Consider the following 19,811-nt stretch of genomic DNA (forward strand, 5'->3'; position numbering starts at 1 on the left):
TGTGGTCTGGTCAACATTCTTCAGCCACGTTATTGTGACTCATCGCCTACAATGTCATACATGTCTAGACTCTACACTCACAAACACCGCCTGATGGACAAGGAGGAGGAGTCAAACTATAACAGCAAACACCAGACTCATCACAGATGTCTGTAACAACCTGTTATTGAAGTGACGGAGGTCATCGCCTCTCTCTCTCTCTCTCTCTCTCTCTCTCTCTCTCTCTCTCTCTCTCTCTCTCTCTCTCTCTCTCTCTCTCTCTCTCTCTCTCTCTCTCGTCTTTGGTAACACTCTCAGTCACGCTCTGTGAGGTGTGGTTGCAGGGTGTGGCAGGGGCAGGCGAGGATGGGGTAGGGACGGCAGTAGTGTGGCTTCAACTTACCAATGGCCGGTCACTGGCCGGTCATTGGCCCGGTCACTGGCCCGGTCACTGGTCCACTCACTGGCCCGGTCACTAACCGATCACACAACAATGTCACTATCGCAATAATCCACATTTGAAGTATGAATCATATATATGAACGTTTTCCAATTTCCTGTTAGCGTGCAAATACAAAAAAAATACGAATTGAACATATTTTTTGATCGTGAAAGAAGTATGTAGTGAAGAGAGCGAGAGAGGAGCTCACTGTACACCGTAAGAGGCTCCACACGGTATATTATGTGGGTGACTGTGCACCTTGGGGTGCTGGGGGCTACTGTGCCACGGGTCACGGCTTCCAAGACTCGCCTTATAGGAATTTCCGGATATTAACCTTTCCCAGACGGTGACCCGTTCGTCCCCACAACTTGAGTCAACTCCTGATATAATTATTATGTTTTCAATGTAAATAAACGAACGGGTCGACCTTAGGAGAGAGTTATGACAGACAGATAGCAGTAGCACTAGCAACAGCACTAGCAGCAGCAGCACTATGACCAGCAGCAGCAGCAGTAGCAGTAGTAGCACTAGCAGCAGCAGCAGCAGCAGCAGCACTACAGCAGCAGCAGCAGCACTAGCAGTAGCAGCAGCAGTAGCACTAGCAGCAGCAGCAGCAGTACTCATGGTATGGTCCAGCTCCCTCAGCATCTCATACTTTAGTCCACCCTACAGTTCTAGCAGGAGCCTAGCTGAATACATCAGGAATAGTGCCAGGTGGCCTGGATGCGTGTTTATATGTGAGGGGTAACATGCCGGAGCCGCGTACACCCCCAGAAGACGATAACATATTATACCAGACACTGCCCTAATTACCTCCTTCCCAACGGTTCCCAAACTATAGTCTTATATTTGCAAGTGACGTGCTTGGTGGTGGTCCCAGCTTTTTACGTGTGCATGCAGTACGAGGCCCATGGTCCTGTCCATCCCAGGACCATTGGCTATATGGTTTCAGGAAGTCATTGTGCTATCATCTCGTACTCTTTACAGGATCTGAGTTGATATCCTGTAGTCGTACGGCATGCCATCCCTAAACCTTGTGCAGGTATTTTGATATTTATCTTTCTTAACTTACACTATGTGCTCTGACTCCTTTAATTAAGTGTGTGTACATCTACATACAAACACTGAGGGTATTTGATGGTTTTGTATAATATATAAATACCGTACCTACTGGGTAGCTGCTGTGATACCTTCCTCTGCCTATCTCACAAGTATTATTATTATTAGTGTGTGTGTGTGTGTGTGTGTGTGTGTGTGTGTGTGTGTGTGTGTGTGTGTGTGTGTGTGTGTGTGTGTGCAAACAATACTGGATGCGGAGATGCGGCCACTGAGCCCATGATGTGAGCCGTGAGCAACTGGGCTGTTGTGGCTGACGTAAAAACATCCCACACTGTGAGGCACCTAAATATTAGACACACACACACACACACACACACAGCTGACAGCTGAGCGATGGTGGCATAGATGACAACTCTTGCTGCTTGTGGATACAGTGTCGTAAGTAAAGACAAACTGCATTTTACTCTTGGTGTAGAAAAGTGCTTATCTGTGTCTTCAGTGAGAAGGATTGGAAGTAAAGCGGACCGGGCCGCGGGGACGCTAAGCCCCGAAAACATCTCAAGATAACCTCAAGATGATACCTCTGCTCCATGCTCGTTCTTCCTTGTTTACTGATCATTCAGCATATCTTACTGACTCATTTGTCATAAATCCCACTGTCGTTGTGGATAATGACTACCTCGTTTAGGTCCCTCAGTATGTTATGATCCAGTCACCTGTGGTGGTTGTGTCTTGTAGTGTCACCTTACACTGAGTTCTCTTGGTCTGTTCTTATAGCTCATGCCCTTTGTGTGTGGTATCGCCGCTCTCCTCACAAATCTATAGACATTTTTATAAATTTTTTCTTTGGCGGCACAAGATGGGGATTTTATGGCGGAGCTTCACATGCTAAACTGGTCTGACGTATGCTGTGTGTTCTGGATGATTCCTTGGATGGGTTTCAAAATGCCAGCCATCCTAATGCTTGCCATGTTCACACATTCTGCCGATTGAGAATGGTCCAGAATCGACTTGAGAATGGTCCAGGACGGACCGAAACGTCGTCGTCCCCTCACCTTCTAGTGTGTGGTCTGGTCAACATACTTTAGCCACGTTATTGTGACTCATCGCCTGCATATTCTGCCGATGTTACTCTGTGTGTGAGCAATGTTTGGGGCCTATCAACTACGGGAGGGTTATTAAGGCCACTACACTACCTTACTGACCAGCCAGTAAGTATACTTTAGTCACAAACATAGTCCAAGACTAAGGTAAAATCAGTTTACCTATGTGTGTTTGTATGTGTACATGCATGGGTACCTGTGTTATAGTCAAGCTCACCTAGCTGTGCCCTATGGGGGTTATGCTTTAGCTCTTGGGAAGAGTCACTTACACCCCAAGGGTTTCTGATTTTTTGTTCTATACTGGGTACTAAATAGCCGAGTCCCCTAATTCGTGTCCCTCCCATCTCAAATAACCTCTCTTGTCTAACCTTATAAATTCCACAGAATATTTAGTATTTCGTGATTATGTCTCTCTGATGCTTTTCTCCCTCCTCCAGATAAGTTAGGTTTAGTTCGTTCAAGTCTTTCCTCATAGTTCATGCTTCTCACCTCCAGGACTAGTCAGGCGTATCTTTATACTACCCCCAAATATTCCTTTTGTGTTAAGACTATATACAGTCTCCACGCTGGCGCCTCACATTCCAGCACTGGTCTGACATACGTAGTGTACCTCAGGGGGAGAGGTTGTCAGTGACGTCTTCAGCCAGGTTGTTGTCTATAGTTGTGTACTTAAGAGTCCTGCTCACTGTCTTAGACATCCGGCAGCGCCACGAGTAATGTCTTCATTACTTTGTGTTGGATACAGTTGAACTCTAGCAGCCAGTTGTTTGATAATTCAGACACTTTGCCAGTCTTCCTGCAGCTACTGGTAGTCCTCCACCACCTCTTGGTTATTTTCGCGTCATTAGCCAATATTGTAAAAGCGTTATCACTTTGTTACGCTACATATTCTTCTCTCGTTGTATATATATATATGTACGTTGACGTGTACTAGTGTATGCGTATATGTGCGGTGTGTGAATCTGGTTTTTCTTATCAGTGGTTCCCCCTTTTTCTTCCCCTTCTCTCTCCTGCTGTGTCTTTTTCTGTCTGAATCTGTCTGTATCTGTCTGTATCTGTCTGTACTCTCTCTCTCTCTCTCTCTCTCTCTCTCTCTCTCTCTCTCTCTCTCTCTCTCTCTCTCTCTCTCTCTCTCTCTCTCTCTCTCTCTCTCTCTCTCTCTCCCCTCTCATTCTGTCTCAGGAACGTCTCCGCTGCAGGCACCTGTGAACATTTATTGAATTTGTCAGTCATACTTCCCTGGCTGAAGGGAAGGGAAGAAAGCGCAATCAGAAGAAAGCACAAAACCATTATGACTCTTATAGAGCACTTGGAAGGGGATCAGGATAAGGATTTGGGACGTGACGAACTGTTGAAAAGCCTCGGCCATGAATTTCAAGGGCACGTCCCCAAGACTGAGTGAAGCTTCCACGTGAAAGAGTGAAAGAGGGTGCTTTCGAACTCTGTTGCACTTCGCCGGGGCTTCGATCTCGAAGAAGATTCTTCGGAGAAGATTATCGCCCTAATTTTACCTCTCGAAGCCTCCGATCTCTCGCAAATATCGCCCAGTTTATCGTAATTTGCCTGTTAACAAATGAAGACATTTCACGACTAATAATTTGTCCAAAAATATCGTTCAAATAACACGACTAGTGGACCATTGCCATCGCTCTAGTGGTCCACGAGGATCAGTGGACCATGGTCATCGCTCTAGTGGTCCACGAGGATCAGTGGACCATGGTCATCGCTCTAGTGGTCCACGAGGTTCAGTGGGCCATGGTCATCGCTCCAGTGGTCCACGAGGATCACTGGACCATGGTCATCGCTCCAGTGGTCCACGAGGACCGGTGGACCATAAGCGAGCCTCGTGGCTTAAGGCCCCTCATCCCCCCTCCCCACGTCTCCCCCCTCGGAGACACCCGGGGTTACCCCTCCTCCCTTCGGAGGTCCCCCGGAGCCTGGGGCGCGCAGCGTTATATCAGGAACCAATTTGACATCAGACCCGGGAAATTAAAAGGTAATCTGCGCGTTTTTCTCATCATTTGTAACCGAGACCTAAATAGCAGTGAGTAGATAACCAGTCGTAGAGCGCTATTATCGTGGAGCGTAGGTACTAGTGAGAGGGGGGCAACTACCCCTGGTACTAGGCTAGTGAGGGGGGAAACAACCCCCTGGTACTAGGCTAGTGAGGGGGGCGTGTGTACAATAGGTGACAGACACCTCACACTCACCAGGTAATGATCTCACCTGGTATATATATGTGTGTCAATTAAGCCAGGACTTGGGATACCCCGCCAAGGGCAGTTCCTTGGGGTGGTTAACAGCCGTTGTACTCGTGCTTATCATCTAATTGCGTAATTTGTAGCTAAAACACGCATAAATACCAGAGGGGGAGGATTATTGGAGTCGCCGGGCGTGGTAAGTAGATACTATCTCTGGAGCGTGTTCTAGTCCGGGAAGGCGTAGTTAAGAGCCTTGGAGCATATAAGAGCCTTGGAATGCGTTGTTAAGCCGGTATATGCTCCATGCTCGGCGTGGTTACCAGGAACTACGAGGCATACCGGGTGGAGGTGACACGCACGGCTGCCACGCCAAGGTTAATCATTGAGCGCTCCTCAACCGTGGTGGACGAAAATTGAAAAATGGAGCCATGAGAAGCAGTGTTCCGTTTGTCATTCACTTCCTCGTTCCGTCACCGACGTTCCGTCACCCGCTCCGTCAGCTGCTCACAAAGAGACGGAAGATGCTGATGGCAAACTCACGCTACGCAGCAACCTCTCAGGCTAGCGCAACACATCTTCTTGTCACCACAAAAAGAAGAGACACAAGCTGGCAGTTCGGACGAGCAGTGATGACTACCCTTCGCTGTGTGGCATCTTCGAGTCGTCGTGGCCAAGAATGGAACCGTCTTCTGGCCGCAGTGACTAAGTACGGAACCATCTTTATGCCGTCTTGGCCATGTATGGAGTCACCTTCCGCATGTCGTGGCCCTGTATGAGCCGTCCTCTTTCGTCGTGGCCGTGTATGCCGACGTCATCATGCCGTCGTGGCCGTGTATGCCGACGTCATCATGCCGTCGTGGCCGTGTATGCCGACGTCATCATGCCGTCGTGGCCGTGTATGCCGACGTCATCATGCCGTCGTGGCCGTGTATGCCGACGTCATCATGCCGTCGTGGCCGTGTATGCCGACGTCATCATGCCGTCGTGGCCGTGTATGCCGACGTCATCATGCCGTCGTGGCCGTGTATGCCGACGTCATCATGCCGTCGTGGCCGTGTATGCCGACGTCATCATGCCGTCGTGGCCGTGTATGGAGCTGTGTTCTGGTGTCATGAAGCGTGTAGAGGTTCTTCAGGCTGTGTTTTGTGTACATTCTTCGTTAAACACGCGCCAGAAATTACGAAGGTAAATAGGGCTGAGCTGGCGTTACTTCTCCGGTGTGCCTTCGTCACCAGCCGGGGTGGTGGCGGAGTTCTGGCGGGGACCTAGCGGGGACCTGGCGGAGACCTGGCGGAGACCTGGCGGGGACCTGGCGGGGACCTGGCGGGGACTTGGCGGGGACCTGGCGGGGTGGTGGCAGGAGTGCAGGTGTCAAACCTGCGACCCATCACCCCTGCTATCTGAGTCCTGCCACATACTCGCCACTCCCACCACAAACTGAGCACCCGATTAGCACAGTTTCAGTTACAAATGCTGCTTATGTATTCACAAATTATTATGTTGTGAGCATTCATGGGGAGGAGCATGGAGGCTCAGTATCGCAAGGTAGAGGTGGAGGTCAGGTCAGAAGGTGTCAGTTATATAGGTCTCTGTAGACCACCGGACTATTTTTAACATTCAATATCGAAGGGAAAGTATAGACGCTGCAGCTGTGACTGGTACAGCACACCTTGTCACTTGTATACATGGTGCTGATGACGGTATACAGGAAATTTGTCACTTGTATACATGGTGTTGATGACGGTATACAGGAAATAGAAGTTTGTGTAATTGGTATCAATGACAACAACATATAATGAATACTTGATGAGATGATGGACAAGCGTTTGTCCATCAAATCATTGTCAAATTGGGCGTTTGATGGACAAAAGCTGTGTGTATGGCTACAATGAGGCGCCGTATATAATGAGCTGTGTGTCTGGCTACAATGGGGCGCCGTGTATAATGAGCTGTGTGTATGGCTACAATGGGGCGCCGTGTATAATGAGGGTAGAAGCTGGTGTCTGGCTTCTAATTTGAAGGAAATGAGGCTACTGAAAATACCAAGAATTTCCCCACTTCCATTGCATCATTCATCGATAAGTGTTGCGCATTTAAGCATTAAAAATGGATAATGTCACGATTGTCGCCATAAAGACAGTGAACTGTAGCCGAGCACGCAGTCTTAACCGCAGACACTTCAACCGTTTTTTTTTTTTATTTTACACAAAATGAGGACCATAATGGAATGTCATATTACGATGATGTTCAATAGTCAAGTGAAAAAGCCGTAATGTTGGTGAAATATACATTTTCATGGAATAGAAAGGAAAAGATGTTCAAGGTCTATCTTTCCCTCCCATCACGTAACGCCTAAATTACCTGGACACAAAGATACAAGAAGGCAATAAGATTACAACCTTGAAATCCCTGTAAGACACACTTGAGGCTCAGGCTCACACTCACACAAAGAAGTATCGTAGGACGCTGGCTAAGTTAAAGATTGACTGACATGACACATACATATTACCTTTAAATACCCCAAGAATGATTGCTGAACACATTTGGGGCCCATTTTCTATCCTTGGAACTACCAGAATTTGTGCAGCCAGAAATAACTGTTTAAAGTGTGATTTGAGGGGAAAACTTCTTTTGAGTGATGATGTTCACACATTCGAATCCTTATCACGGCTCCTACGGATTTTATTATTATTATTATTATTATTATTATTATTATTATTATTATTATTATTATTATTATTATTTATTTTACGAGATCTTCACTCTTGCTCCTGGAGGGAGGAGGTTTTCATTACCTGCATTATATATAATCTTATGAAATCTGGCCGGCGGTTGCAAATGAGTTTGACATCCCTGAACTATAGAATCTTTAGAGATGGTCTGAGGGCTATTGGACATTAACCCAAACAAATGCAAGGCTATGAGGATAGGGAACCGAAGCGAGAAGGCCCCAAATTCAGTACAGAATGTAGGGAAGGCAACTTCCCACTTTCGAAAGAGAGAGAAATTGGATATAGATATAACACCAGCAGCAGGATAACGTCGGCAGATATGTTGATGTTGTCAAGAGTCCAGATAGCCTTCAGGAACTTGGACAAAGGAGCCTTAAGGACGCAATTCACAGCCTATGTGAGACGTATTCTCGAGTATGCTGCTCCGGCATGGAACCCCTACCTTGAAAAACAAAACAAAACTAGAAAAGGTCCAAAGATATGCCTCAGGGCTCATTCCAAAGCTGAGGGAACTGGGCTATGAAGAGGACTGAGGGAACTGAACTTCATCGCACCGGAGGAGACAAGGAATAGGTCAGACGTGATTCTAAGGAGAATTGACCAAGTTGCATTATTTAAAACTATCAATAGTATAACGAAGGGACATCAGTGGAAACTAGACACAAATGAACCAGAGAGCAAGACTCAAGCACCACTAATGTATTGTTATACACACTGAACACCACAACAAATGATGGCGGGAAAGGCTGACATCCAAGGAAGGGAAGGATGGATGCGATACTGGAGGAAGGTGACAGGTGACACTGGAGGGAGTGACAGGTGACACTGGAGGGAGGCGACACTGGAGGGAGGTGACACTGGAGGGAGGGAAGGGAGGCGTGAATGATAAAGAGATATCACCGGATATATGGAACAGCGAGTCTCATGTCCTCTCTATTGAGCTTCCACACCATCGCCCTTCCGTTTGTGGTCTTAGCAAAGGCAGGGTGAGGCTGGTCCCTCGGCACCCACCAGCCTCCCCCCAGGGTGAGGCTGGTCCCTCGGCACCCACCAGCCTCCCCCCAGGGTGAGGCTGGTCCCTCGGCACCCACCAGCCTCCCCCCAGGGCGCCCAGCTGAGGCCCCTCTAGCTCCTCGACAAGCTCATGCTCATGTATGAGGGAGAGAGACTTAGAGGAGCGTCTGGTTGAGGTAAGGCAGTGTGGGGGTGAACCATAGAGTGAGTTTCGCGGCCTATTGTGTCACGCTGCCGCCCATGCGCGCTGGTTGCCCGCCCTTCACTTGATCTATCGACTCTTTGTTGACCTCATTTTGACACAACCATGCCACTGGCTGGTTGTATCAAAATGAGGTCAACAAAGAGTCGATAGTCGCTTCCTACAAGGACCAGGGGCCAGATTCACGAAGCAGTTACGCCAGCACTTACGAACCTGTCCATCTTTTCTCAATCTTTGACGGCTTTGTTTGCAATTAAGAAACAGTTAATGAGCTCCGAAGCACCAGGAGGCTGTTTATAACAATAACAACAGTTGATTGGCAAGTTTTCACGCTTGTAAACTGTTTAATAAATGTAACCGAAGCCGTCAAAGATTGAGGAAAGATGTACACGTTCGTAAGTACTTGAGTAACTGCTTTCGTGAATCTGGCCCCGGAACACCAGCAACGGTTAGCGAGGCAGAAACAAATGGGCAAAGTTTCTTTCACTCTGAATGCCCCTGTTACCTAGCAGTAAATAGGTACCTGGGAGTTAGTCAGCTGTCACGGGCTGCTTCCTGGGGGTGGAGGCCTGGTCGAGGACCGGGCCGCGGGGACACTAAAAAGCCCCGAAATCATCTCAAGATAACCTCAAGATAACCTGACCTTCTGCCCTCTGTATGACCGTGAACTCCGTCGCACAATAACCACGTGCGGGGCCAAATTACATGTGTCTGGAGAGAGACAGAGTGAGTGCACGAAAACTCCCACGATTCCTATGGCCCCGAGATCTCAATTGTATGTGTGGACTGATCCTGGTTGATCAGTCCAGCAACCAGGAGGCCTGGTCGACGACCAGGCCGCGGGATCGCTAAGCCCCGGAAGCACCTCAAGGTAACCTCAAGGTCCTTATATTTCTCCATTCCTGAAGGGCAGCAAGAGTGGGTTGGGCAGCCCAGCATAGCATGCCATCGGTCCTTCGTGGCATAGTGGTGAAGCCACTGTGCCAGCTTGTCTAGGACCGTCTAACCCCTTTGTCAGCTTGTCTAGAACCGTCTAACCACTTTGTCAGCTTGTCTAGGACCGTCTAACCACTTTGCCAGTTTGTTTAGGACCATCTAACCACTTTGTCAGCTTGTCTAGGACCGTCTAACTACTTTGTCAGCTTGTCTAGGACCGTCTAACCACTTTGACAGCTTGTCTAGGACCGTCTAACCACTTTGACAGCTTGTCTAGGACCGTCTAACCACTTTGTCAGCTTGTCTAGGACCATCTCACCACTTTGACAGCTTGTCTAGGACCGTCTAACCACTTTGTCAGCTTGTCTAGGACCATCTAACCACTTTGTCAGCTTGTCTAGGACCGTCTAACCACTTTGTCAGCTTGTCTAGGACCGTCTAACCACTTTGACAGCTTGTCTAGGACCATCTCACCACTTTGGCAGCTTGTCTAGGACCATCTCACCACTTTGGCAGCTTGTCTAGGACCATCTCACCACTTTGTCAGCTTGTCTAGGACCATCTCACCACTTTATCAGCTTGTCTAGGACCGTTTAACTACTTTGTCACCTTGTCTAGGACCGTTTAACTACTTTGTCACCTTGTCTAGGACCATCTAACCACTTTGTCAGCTTGTCTAGGACCATCTCACCACTTTATCAGCTTGTCTAGGACCATCTAACCACTTTGTCAACTTGTCTAGGACCGTCTCACCACTTAGGCAGCTTGTCTATGTATCCTTACACTAAGCCAATCGCAAGTTTCTCCAATATTAAATTGTTTTATATTATTTAGCAATATTTGTTGCATTAATTTGTTAATATTTTTCGAAATTTGTTGTATACCAAACGCGCGCACACATGTATTTAAGTAATTATACCTCAAGAGCCGAGCGTCTGCTCCTGGGCCCCGCCTCTTTGGCTGTCAGTCGTCTAATGAATTGTCTCACGTCCTTTCCAGATTTTTTATCACATGCACATTTAATCCTGAGTATGGTATTAGCTGTGACTACGTTTGTGCGTGCGTGTGTGTGGGTGTGCGTGCGTGTGTGTGCGTGTGGGTGTGCGTGCGTGTGCGTGCAGGCGAGCTTCCGGACAAGGAAATGTCGCTGGTGGACAAGTTGGTAATGTCACAACATCTCCCGCCAAATTCTAGGGTAGAAAAGGTGGAGCGGGAACGGAAGTCCTCCTGACTCTTATATTTTCCCTGGTTGGTACATAGCCAGGGAGAGGAGGGAGGGAGGGAGGGAGAGGAGGGAGAGGATGAGAGAAGGGAGGGGGAGAGGAACGAGAGAAGGAGGGAGAGAGGGAGGGAGAGAGGGAGGGAGGGATTCTTGCCAGAAAGAAAGAAATATTAAGAAAGGGAGGGAGAGTGAAGGAATTTAAGGAGGCTGAGAGAGAGAGTGGGAGGCAGTCAAGATGGCTGCAAGAGGAAGCCCCCAGTTGTATGTCTCTCTTCTGGCAACAGTTAATAAGAACAGTGATTAAGGTGTAGTTTCCTTTGACATCGCGGCGACAGCAAGACAACAACCATCACCAGACACCCTAACTCGGCCTCCTAACCCGGCCCCCTAACCCGGCCCCCTAACCCCGGCCCCCTAACCCCGGCCCCCTAACCCGGCCCCCTAACCCGGCCTCCTAACCCGGCCCCCTAACCCGGCCCCCCCTAACTCGGGCCCCTAACCCGTCACCCTAACCAGAGCAGGTTCCACATTCCCTAGGACTCCCCCAGGGGCAACTCTGGCTAGGGTACACCACTCACCGTTCAACAAACCTGTTACTATCTGGTAATGCAACTCAAAAAAGCAGCCGGCGACCAGTTTTTGCCACAAGGAATTATGGGAAGATCCTTCAGGCACTGTCAAGAATATTGGCGTGACGTCAGAGTGCCGGGTGACGCACCAATACGGAGAAAACCCCGCGGTAAAGAGTCAAGAATGGAAGGATATATGGAGAAGACGGAGACAAGGAAGAATAAGAATGGAATGAAGCTGAATGAGATTCGTGGTTGAAGCGGTGTCAGAGAGGTGTCACTGGTGGCAGCGGTGTCACTGGTGTCAAACAGGTGTCACTGCTGTCACCGCTGGTGGATGCAATGATGAACCTCCCCCATACAACTGAACATAACATTGCCCAAAAGACACAGTGGTACACAAGACAATTGAAAATGTCAATATTTTGTTGAATCGCAAAACCTGAACACTCGGATAAACACGCTCAGGATAAAAAAAACATATCCATTAACTTTGACGTGTAATGGCTTTTACGACAGACAAGCACGTCACTGGGTTCCAGGGATAATAATAGAGCTTATAAAACTGGTTTTTCCTCAGGTTGGAAGCGGCTGAACTCAGCTGCTGGAAGTCTTGGACTACGGCCAAGAGCAGAAGAGAGTCGGGTCATCCTTGGGAGACACAGTACTTTCTCTTTCCAACACTCTACATATGTAATCTTGCATAAATTATCAATTCCGATAAAAATATTAAAAGGTGTTTTCCCCAATTCGTTCTCTAAAAAAAATCACATTTCAGGGGGCACTCTACGGAAAGCAGCTAGGATGGTATTTTGGTATTGTGGTACTTCTGAGGTACCACCTAGCTGGTGGGTTGAGGGGAGCCCCTTGAGGTACCTAGGTGGGTGAGTACTCAATCATCACCAGACACCCTTAACCTAGAACCTTAACCATTTAGGAGGTTCCACATTTCCCAGGAATCCTCCCAGGGGGCAACATTGGCTAGGGTGCACCGCAGTAAGCACCTTGCTGAGCTTGAGCGCGTACACTGAAGTGTGTGTGTGTGTGTGTGTGTGTGTGTGTGTGTGTGTGTGTGTGTGTGTGTGTGTGTGTGTGTGTGTGTGTGTGTGTGTGTGTGTGTGTGCTCGCGCGCAGGGAGCGAGCTACCAATGTCACGTATAGTTGCGTGTCCCCAAAAACCACAATTGACCAAGAATGCATATATAGACATCTCTCTAAACATTGCAGTTGCACACACACCACACACCCAAATGCACGCACACACACCCACAAACACCTCAAGAGTACTCACCAGGATGAAGACGTCGACGGGCTCGTCGTAGGGCTTCAGGTCCCTGGTCAGAAGGATGGCCCGGAACTGCACTGTGAAGCAGAGACAACTTTACACACCATCATATGCACCCATCCCAATATATATATATATATATATATATATATATATATATATATATATATATAGACACTTGTCAAGTATATGTGTGTGAATAAAGGCACGAGTTCTCCCTAATAATGCCTAATGAAAAACGTAATCTGATCGTGTACTACCCCTGGTGCCCTCGGGGGCTGGAAATGTTGCGGAAATACTCCGAAGTTTCCATTCCTTTTGAAGGGTCTGGGTGGTGTAACGGTTAGCGTATCAGTTATGCCAGGTGCGCGAACACCTCTGCTTTCTGAGTTCGAGTCAAGATCCCAACTGAAGTTTCAATATTGCACAACAGTTTATAGTAACCTTAACCTTCATGGCCCTCCGATAAGGGCAGTAGCTAAGTTAGCATGTTCCCCAGTCCTGTACTTTGTGGTAATAAATTGGTTCTCCACTTTCGGCGAATTTAGATTTTTCCCCCCTAAGTACTTCACAGGTTTAAGGTGTCCGTTTTCTATGGAGGGCCAATACTGGTCCTCATTTGCTTTGCAATCTAAATGTCCGGGACAGAAAGCCTGCTAGGGTTGCCCAGGTTTCCCTAGAGCCAGATATACTGCCCTTCCTCCTAACTGTTGCTTAACTCCCGCCCACCTATTTACCACTAGGCAAACAGAGGAATGAGGTTAAAAGGAAATACTGAGAAAACATCTCTCGCTTAAGCAACCCGCCGGCCAGATTTTTCACAATCTCTGAAGGAGCCGTTCTGGAGGTAAGTGTCGATTTAGGAAAGTCTTGGGTAAATACTGGTTTGAAAACAATCTCCTTGATTTATAGTTGATCTTGATCTTGATAAACCGGGTACCATAACAAACGTGAGCCCGTTAGATTTGTTTCAAGCGTAGGTTAGTCATATATATATATATATATATATATATATATATATATATATATATATATATATATATATATATATATATATATATATATATATATATGTATGAGTTTGGATGGATAAGAGCAGCCTCATATGGGTCAATAGGCCTACAGCCGTTGCCTTAATTTTGTATGTAAACATTATGTAGATACTGCTTATCCATAAACAAGATGGCAAGTGTTCCAGCCTAGAGATTACACAAGTGTGTATATATAAATAAGATGCTGTGTGTTACGACAAGACGAGCCTCAACACCCACTGCTTCTTGGAAGACGAGACGGGGCATTTCTCCTGTGACTGGAGGCGCCAGACACCGCCTGGCTGACCTCAACATCTTCCGGAAATGCCTAGAGCAATTATTACAGCAATAACATTATTACGATAATATTACTATTACAGCAATAATGTTATTACAGTAATATTATTATTACAACAATAATGTTATTACAGTAATATTATTATTACAACAATAATGTTATTACAGTAATATTATTATTACAACAATAATGTTATTACAGTAATATTATTATTACAACAATAATGTTATTACAGTAATATTATTATTACAACAATAATGTTATTACAGTAATATTATTATTACAACAATAATGTTATTACGATAATATTACAGTGATAATATTTCATTTAAAATGATCTTTTATTAAGATATTTCCAAAGTTATTATCCTCATCACCAGCTGTCATGATGTTTCTCATTATCTTTCCCAATATTCATTTCTCATCACGTCACCCCATTATAACTTCTCCTTACACTTCTCTTCACCAAATAAACAATATTTAAATAAACAGATAATTTTGGTTTACCAGTAAATATAATTGATAATGAAGTAAACTCATTATAGGCAGCGTTTTTGACTACAATGAGGACTAATTAACTACAGTAGTAACCCCGAACAAGGGCCATCGTCACTAAGCCCAATTGTTCAACGTTAAATTACTGAATTCTCCCTGTCGAGGAGACAGGAAGCCTGAACGAATACTGGCCAACTTGCCCAGCATGCCACCCACAACAGTTTGTTCTAACTCCCGGGGGCTCCTATTTGACCGTTATGTGAACAGAAACAACTGGTGAAAGAAAACATTAAAAAAAAATAAAAAAAATCACCCTCCTGCGCGGGAGTCGAACCCGGCACCTTTTGATGGTGAACCAACTGCTACATGCTGGTGTAATTAGAAAAAAAATGTATTGGTGAGACAGAGAGAGAGAGAGAGAGACAGAGAGAGAGAGACAGAGAGAGAGAGAGACAGAGAGAGAGAGAGACAGAGAGAGAGAGAGAGAGAGAGAGAGAGAGAGAGAGAGAGAGAGAGAGAGAGAGAGAGAGAGAGAGAGAGAGAGAGAGAGAGAGAGAGAGAGAGACAGAGAGAGAGAGAGAGAGAGAGAGAGAGAGAGAGAGAGAGACAGAGAGAGAGAGAGAGAGAGAGAGAGAGAGAGAGAGAGAGAGAGAGAGAGACAGAGAGAGAGAGAGAGACAGAGAGAGAGACAGAGAGAGAGAGAGAGACAGAGAGAGAGAGAGAGAGAGAGAGAGAGAGAGAGAGAGAGAGAGAGAGAGAGAGAGAGAGAGAGAGAGAGAGAGAGAGAGAGAGAGAGAGAGAGAGAGACCTAATGAACCCTATTCTTAGGATTCTTAGTTAAAAATAAGAAAAAAATATTATTATTACTATAATTCTTGTAATCAGGATGGAGCTGTGATCGCTATTTCTGTCTTTGATTTAAATGTTTGTTACATGATTATCAAAGCTTCAAGAGCGTGAAGGAGGAGGCCACATGTGTGGGGGAGGTCACATGTGTGGGGGAGATGGTCACATGTGTGGGGGAGATGGTCACATGTGTGGGGGGAGGTGGTCACATGTGTGGGGGAGGTGGTCACATGTGTGAGGGGAGGTGGTCACATGTGTGGGGGGAGGTGGTCACATGTGTGGGGAGAGGAGGCCACATGTGTGGGGGAGGTGGTCACATGTGTGGGGGGAGGTGGTCACATGTGTGGGGGGAGGAGGCAACATGTGTGGGGGAGGAGGTCACATGTGTGGGGGGAGGTGGTCACATGTGTGGGGGGAGGTGGTCACATGTGTGGGGGGAGGTGGTCACATGTGTGGGGGGAGGTGGTCACATGTGTGGGGGGAGGTGGCCACATGTGTGGGGGAGGAGGTCACATGTGTGGGGGGAGGTGGTCACGTGTGGGGGAGGTGGTCACATGTGTGGGGGAGGTGGTCACATGTGTGGGGGAGGTGGTCACATGTGTGGGGGGAGGTGGTCACATGTGTGGGGGAGGTGGTCACATGTGTGGGGGGAGGTGGTCACATGTGTGGGGGGAGGTGGTCACATGTGTGGGGGGAGGTGGTCACATGTGTGGGGGGAGGTGGTCACATGTGTGGGGGGAGGTGGTCACATGTGTGGGGGGAGGTGGTCACATGTGTGGGGGGAGGTGGTCACATGTGTGGGGGAGGTGGTCACATGTGTGGGGGAGGTGGTCACATGTGTGGGGGAGGTGGTCACATGTGTGGGGGGAGGTGGTCACATGTGTGGGGGAGGTGGTCACATGTGTGGGGGGAGGTGGTCATATGTGTGGGGGGAGGTGGTCACATGTGTGGGGGGAGGTGGTCACATGTGTGGGGGGAGGTGGTCACATGTGTGGGGGGAGGTGGTCACATGTGTGGGGGGAGGTGGTCACATGTATGGGGGGAGGTGGTCACATGTGTGGAGGAGGAGGTCACATGTGTGGGGGGAGGTGGTCACATGTGTGGGGGGAGGAGGTCACATGTGTGGGGGGAGGTGGTCACATGTGTGGGGGGAGGTGGTCACATGTGTGGGGGGAGGTGGTCACATGTGTGGGGGGAGGTGGTCACATGTGTGGGGGGAGGTGGTCACATGTGTGGGGGGAGGAGGCCACATGTGTGGGGAGGTGGTCACATGTGTGGGGGGAGGTGGTCACATGTGTGGGGGGGAGGTGGTCACATGTGTGGGGGGAGGTGGTCACATGTGTGGGGGGAGGTGGTCACATGTGTGGGGGGAGGTGGTCACATGTGTGGGGGGAGGAGGCCACATGTGTAGGGGAGGAGGCCACATGTGTAGGGGAGGTGGTCACATGTGTGGGGGGAGGAGGCCACGTGTGTAGGGGAGGTGGTCACATGTGTGGGGGGAGGAGGCCACATGTGTAGGGGAGGTGGTCACATGTGTGGGGGGAGGTAGGCACGTGTGGGAGGGAAGTGGAGACGTATGTGTGTGTGTGTGTGTGGGAGGAGAGCAGGTGTGGGAGGAGGGCAGGTGTGGGAGCGCCCACCAGGGTAAACAGAGGTGTGGGTGGCGAGTCATCTCAGTACCTCTAAAAAATATATATATATATTAACCAAAGAATTTGCCTTTTAAAATAGAAATGAACTTACAAATTTCTCTATACAAAATCAAGAAGAAATATTAATATAATACAAATAATCTACATAAAACCATTTCTGTGAATTAACTCGTTCATATAATAACATACTCGGCCAGGTTTGACTATAGTATAAGTATATACGTCATAGTATAAGACTATACTATGACGGAGGTATATTTTGTTTAAATTTTAGAATTGCATTCAGAATAGCCTACAGTTTCTATAGCTGGGTCAGGGGTGGTGGTGGGTGGGGGGGGGGGAGCATGTACAGTACTGAGGAATGTAAACCATTAAGAGTATAAGGCCGTACTTTCCCCCCCTTAGGCCTACACAGGTCTAATGGTTTACCTTATGGTTTCCCACAGTTGGGTACATGGGGCCCTGTTAGGCTTGGCCAGGTCCCCACAGGGGCCCCCAACTGGTTCCCAAGCAGGGGTCCAGGGAGGAATGTGAATGGGCCCGCTGCTCGAGTATACTAATGTAGACTTTGTGGTGTATTAAGAAAATAAGACTTTGTGGTGTATTAAGAAAATAAGACTTTGTGGTGTATTAAGAAAATAAGACTTTGTGGTGTATTAAGAAAATAAGACTTTGTGGTGTATTAAGAAAATAAGACTTTGTGGTGTATTAAGAAAATAAGACTTTGTGGTGTACTAAGAAAATTGGGAACCTCTTACGAGTGAACAAAGCCACAATGGCCGTGACGAGGATTCGAACCTACGTCCCAGACGCTGTCTTAATCGACTGAGCTACGTGACTCTTACGAGTGTGTTAAACTGAACCATTTACATGAAGTTTTGTCTGAGAACAATATGTATTTCTCCCGACAATGGCAGCGGGAATGAGACATAACAAATTAGGCCCACTACTGATGCCCCTTCCTTAGGATACCTAACTTCCAAGTACATAGTTACTGTTAGGTGAACAAACGCATTAGGTGAAAGGAAGCGTGCCCAATCGTCTCTGTCCTCCCCGGGAATCAGACCCAGGATCCTGGGTTATGAGCCGAGGACGTGGCTCATGGCGCTGCTATGATTTAACTGCTGTTAGTTCAACCCGTCCTCTTAAAAATAACGTCGCTTTTGGCTCGTCTGCGCACTATGGCCAAAAGTGGACGTAATTTGAAATGAAATCGACTCACGAAAGTGACGTACTGTCCCGTTTTCTGTTTGAGTCGTCCGGCCTACTCGGAAAGGTTAGGAGAGAAAACTTTCAATTAACGTTTTTCATAACGTTTTGAAACTTTATGAGAATTTCCTGTCCACCTAACCTACCAGAGGATCCTTAACTTACTGTTGTTGGAAAAAAAAGACTGAGTTTCTCAGTGGTGACGAGGTGATCACACCCCCTGTGTACACTATTGGACAATTTAAGGACTTGTCTTTAGTGACATTCTTAAAGCGATCTGTACAATAACTCCAAACAGGAAGCACGGACGTGTCTTTCTCTTATCACTAGTCGTAGATACGAAGCTACGACCTCCTATGATCCCCCCTCTCCACCCCCGTGGCGCCTTGCCATTTGTGCGCCCCTTGAGGGACTTGAAGTAGAGGAGGGACTAAATAGCCTAAACTACTCTATCCCTTTGAGATGACCTTTATTGTCTCAATAGACGTACTTGCACTTGAACCCCCGCATACAACATATGCACGTTGGTGTCAACAGCTACGGAATGGACACATCGTGGAGGAACTAGTCATCTTGCAATACCTGAGTTTCAACATATTATCTGGGCTCATTTTACGGTGGCTCCTGCGTAATGTACTACGACCAAACGAATCCTATCCTACTGTGTGACCTGACATGACTGTGACAACTTAGAGACGTCCTCGTCTTCAAGACCCCGGACAAGATGTACTCAGCTGCCAGGGCAGTGTCGCAGACACGCCCAGGCATCACGAGTCTCGAAATATTTGCATATACTCAAGCTGTAAAAATAAAACAAGTTCTTAGAAAACAGAACATGTAGGGAGGACTCACCGGTCTGGCCGGCGTTGTAGACGGGTCGTGAGGGCTGGATGAGGATGGTGAGGAACTTGGCCTGGAAGTTGAGGCTGGCGACGCGCTTGAAGAGTGAAGTTATGCCTTCCCGCCCCTCTACCTGCAGCTGCCACTCCCCCGTCCCTCCTGAGTCAGGCACCTGCAACACACCAAAGTCAGGCACCTGCAACACACCAAAGTCAGGCACCTGCAACACACCAAAGTCAGGCACCTGCAACACACCAAAGTCAGGCACCTGCAACACACCAAAGTCAGGCACCTGCAACACACCAAAGTCAGGCACCTGAAACACACCAAAGTCAGGCACCTGCAACACACCAGATTCAGGCACCTGCAACACACCAAAGTCAGGCACCTGCAACACACCAGATTCAGGTATCTGCAACACATCAGTCAACAATGCTCCGTTGACAGTGCAGGATTTAGACAGACATCAAAACACTAGGACCGGCAGATGGACATATAGGGCAAAAAATGACGAGAAACTGAGATAGACAGTGAAATAAACAGAGTTAACAGACGCAACAGATGCAACAGAAGAAACAGAGAAAAAGGATGCAACAGAATAGAGAGATGAACATAGCAGAGGAAAGAGATGGAACAGAGAAAACAGATGAAACGGTGGCAACAGAATGAACACACACACACACACACACACACACA

The 19,811-nt window shown here is 47.6% G+C and overlaps 1 protein-coding gene across 2 annotated transcripts in view; it reads right to left on the reverse strand.

Moving 5' to 3' along the window:
* The window catches only part of LOC123760334 (CD109 antigen), a 147,298-nt gene that overhangs the window by 35,686 nt on the left and 91,801 nt on the right, over positions 1–19,811 (reverse strand). For both annotated transcript variants that reach the window (XM_069338300.1, XM_069338301.1), the window contains 2 exons: positions 19,128–19,287; positions 12,751–12,821 (listed from right to left, as the gene is read on the reverse strand). In XM_069338300.1, the coding sequence (XP_069194401.1) occupies positions 12,751–12,821; positions 19,128–19,287 (231 nt within the window). The remainder of the gene's footprint in view (positions 1–12,750; positions 12,822–19,127; positions 19,288–19,811) is intronic.

This window comes from Procambarus clarkii, chromosome 39, assembly GCF_040958095.1.
Source record: "Procambarus clarkii isolate CNS0578487 chromosome 39, FALCON_Pclarkii_2.0, whole genome shotgun sequence".
Classification (NCBI taxonomy): domain Eukaryota; kingdom Metazoa; phylum Arthropoda; class Malacostraca; order Decapoda; family Cambaridae; genus Procambarus; species Procambarus clarkii.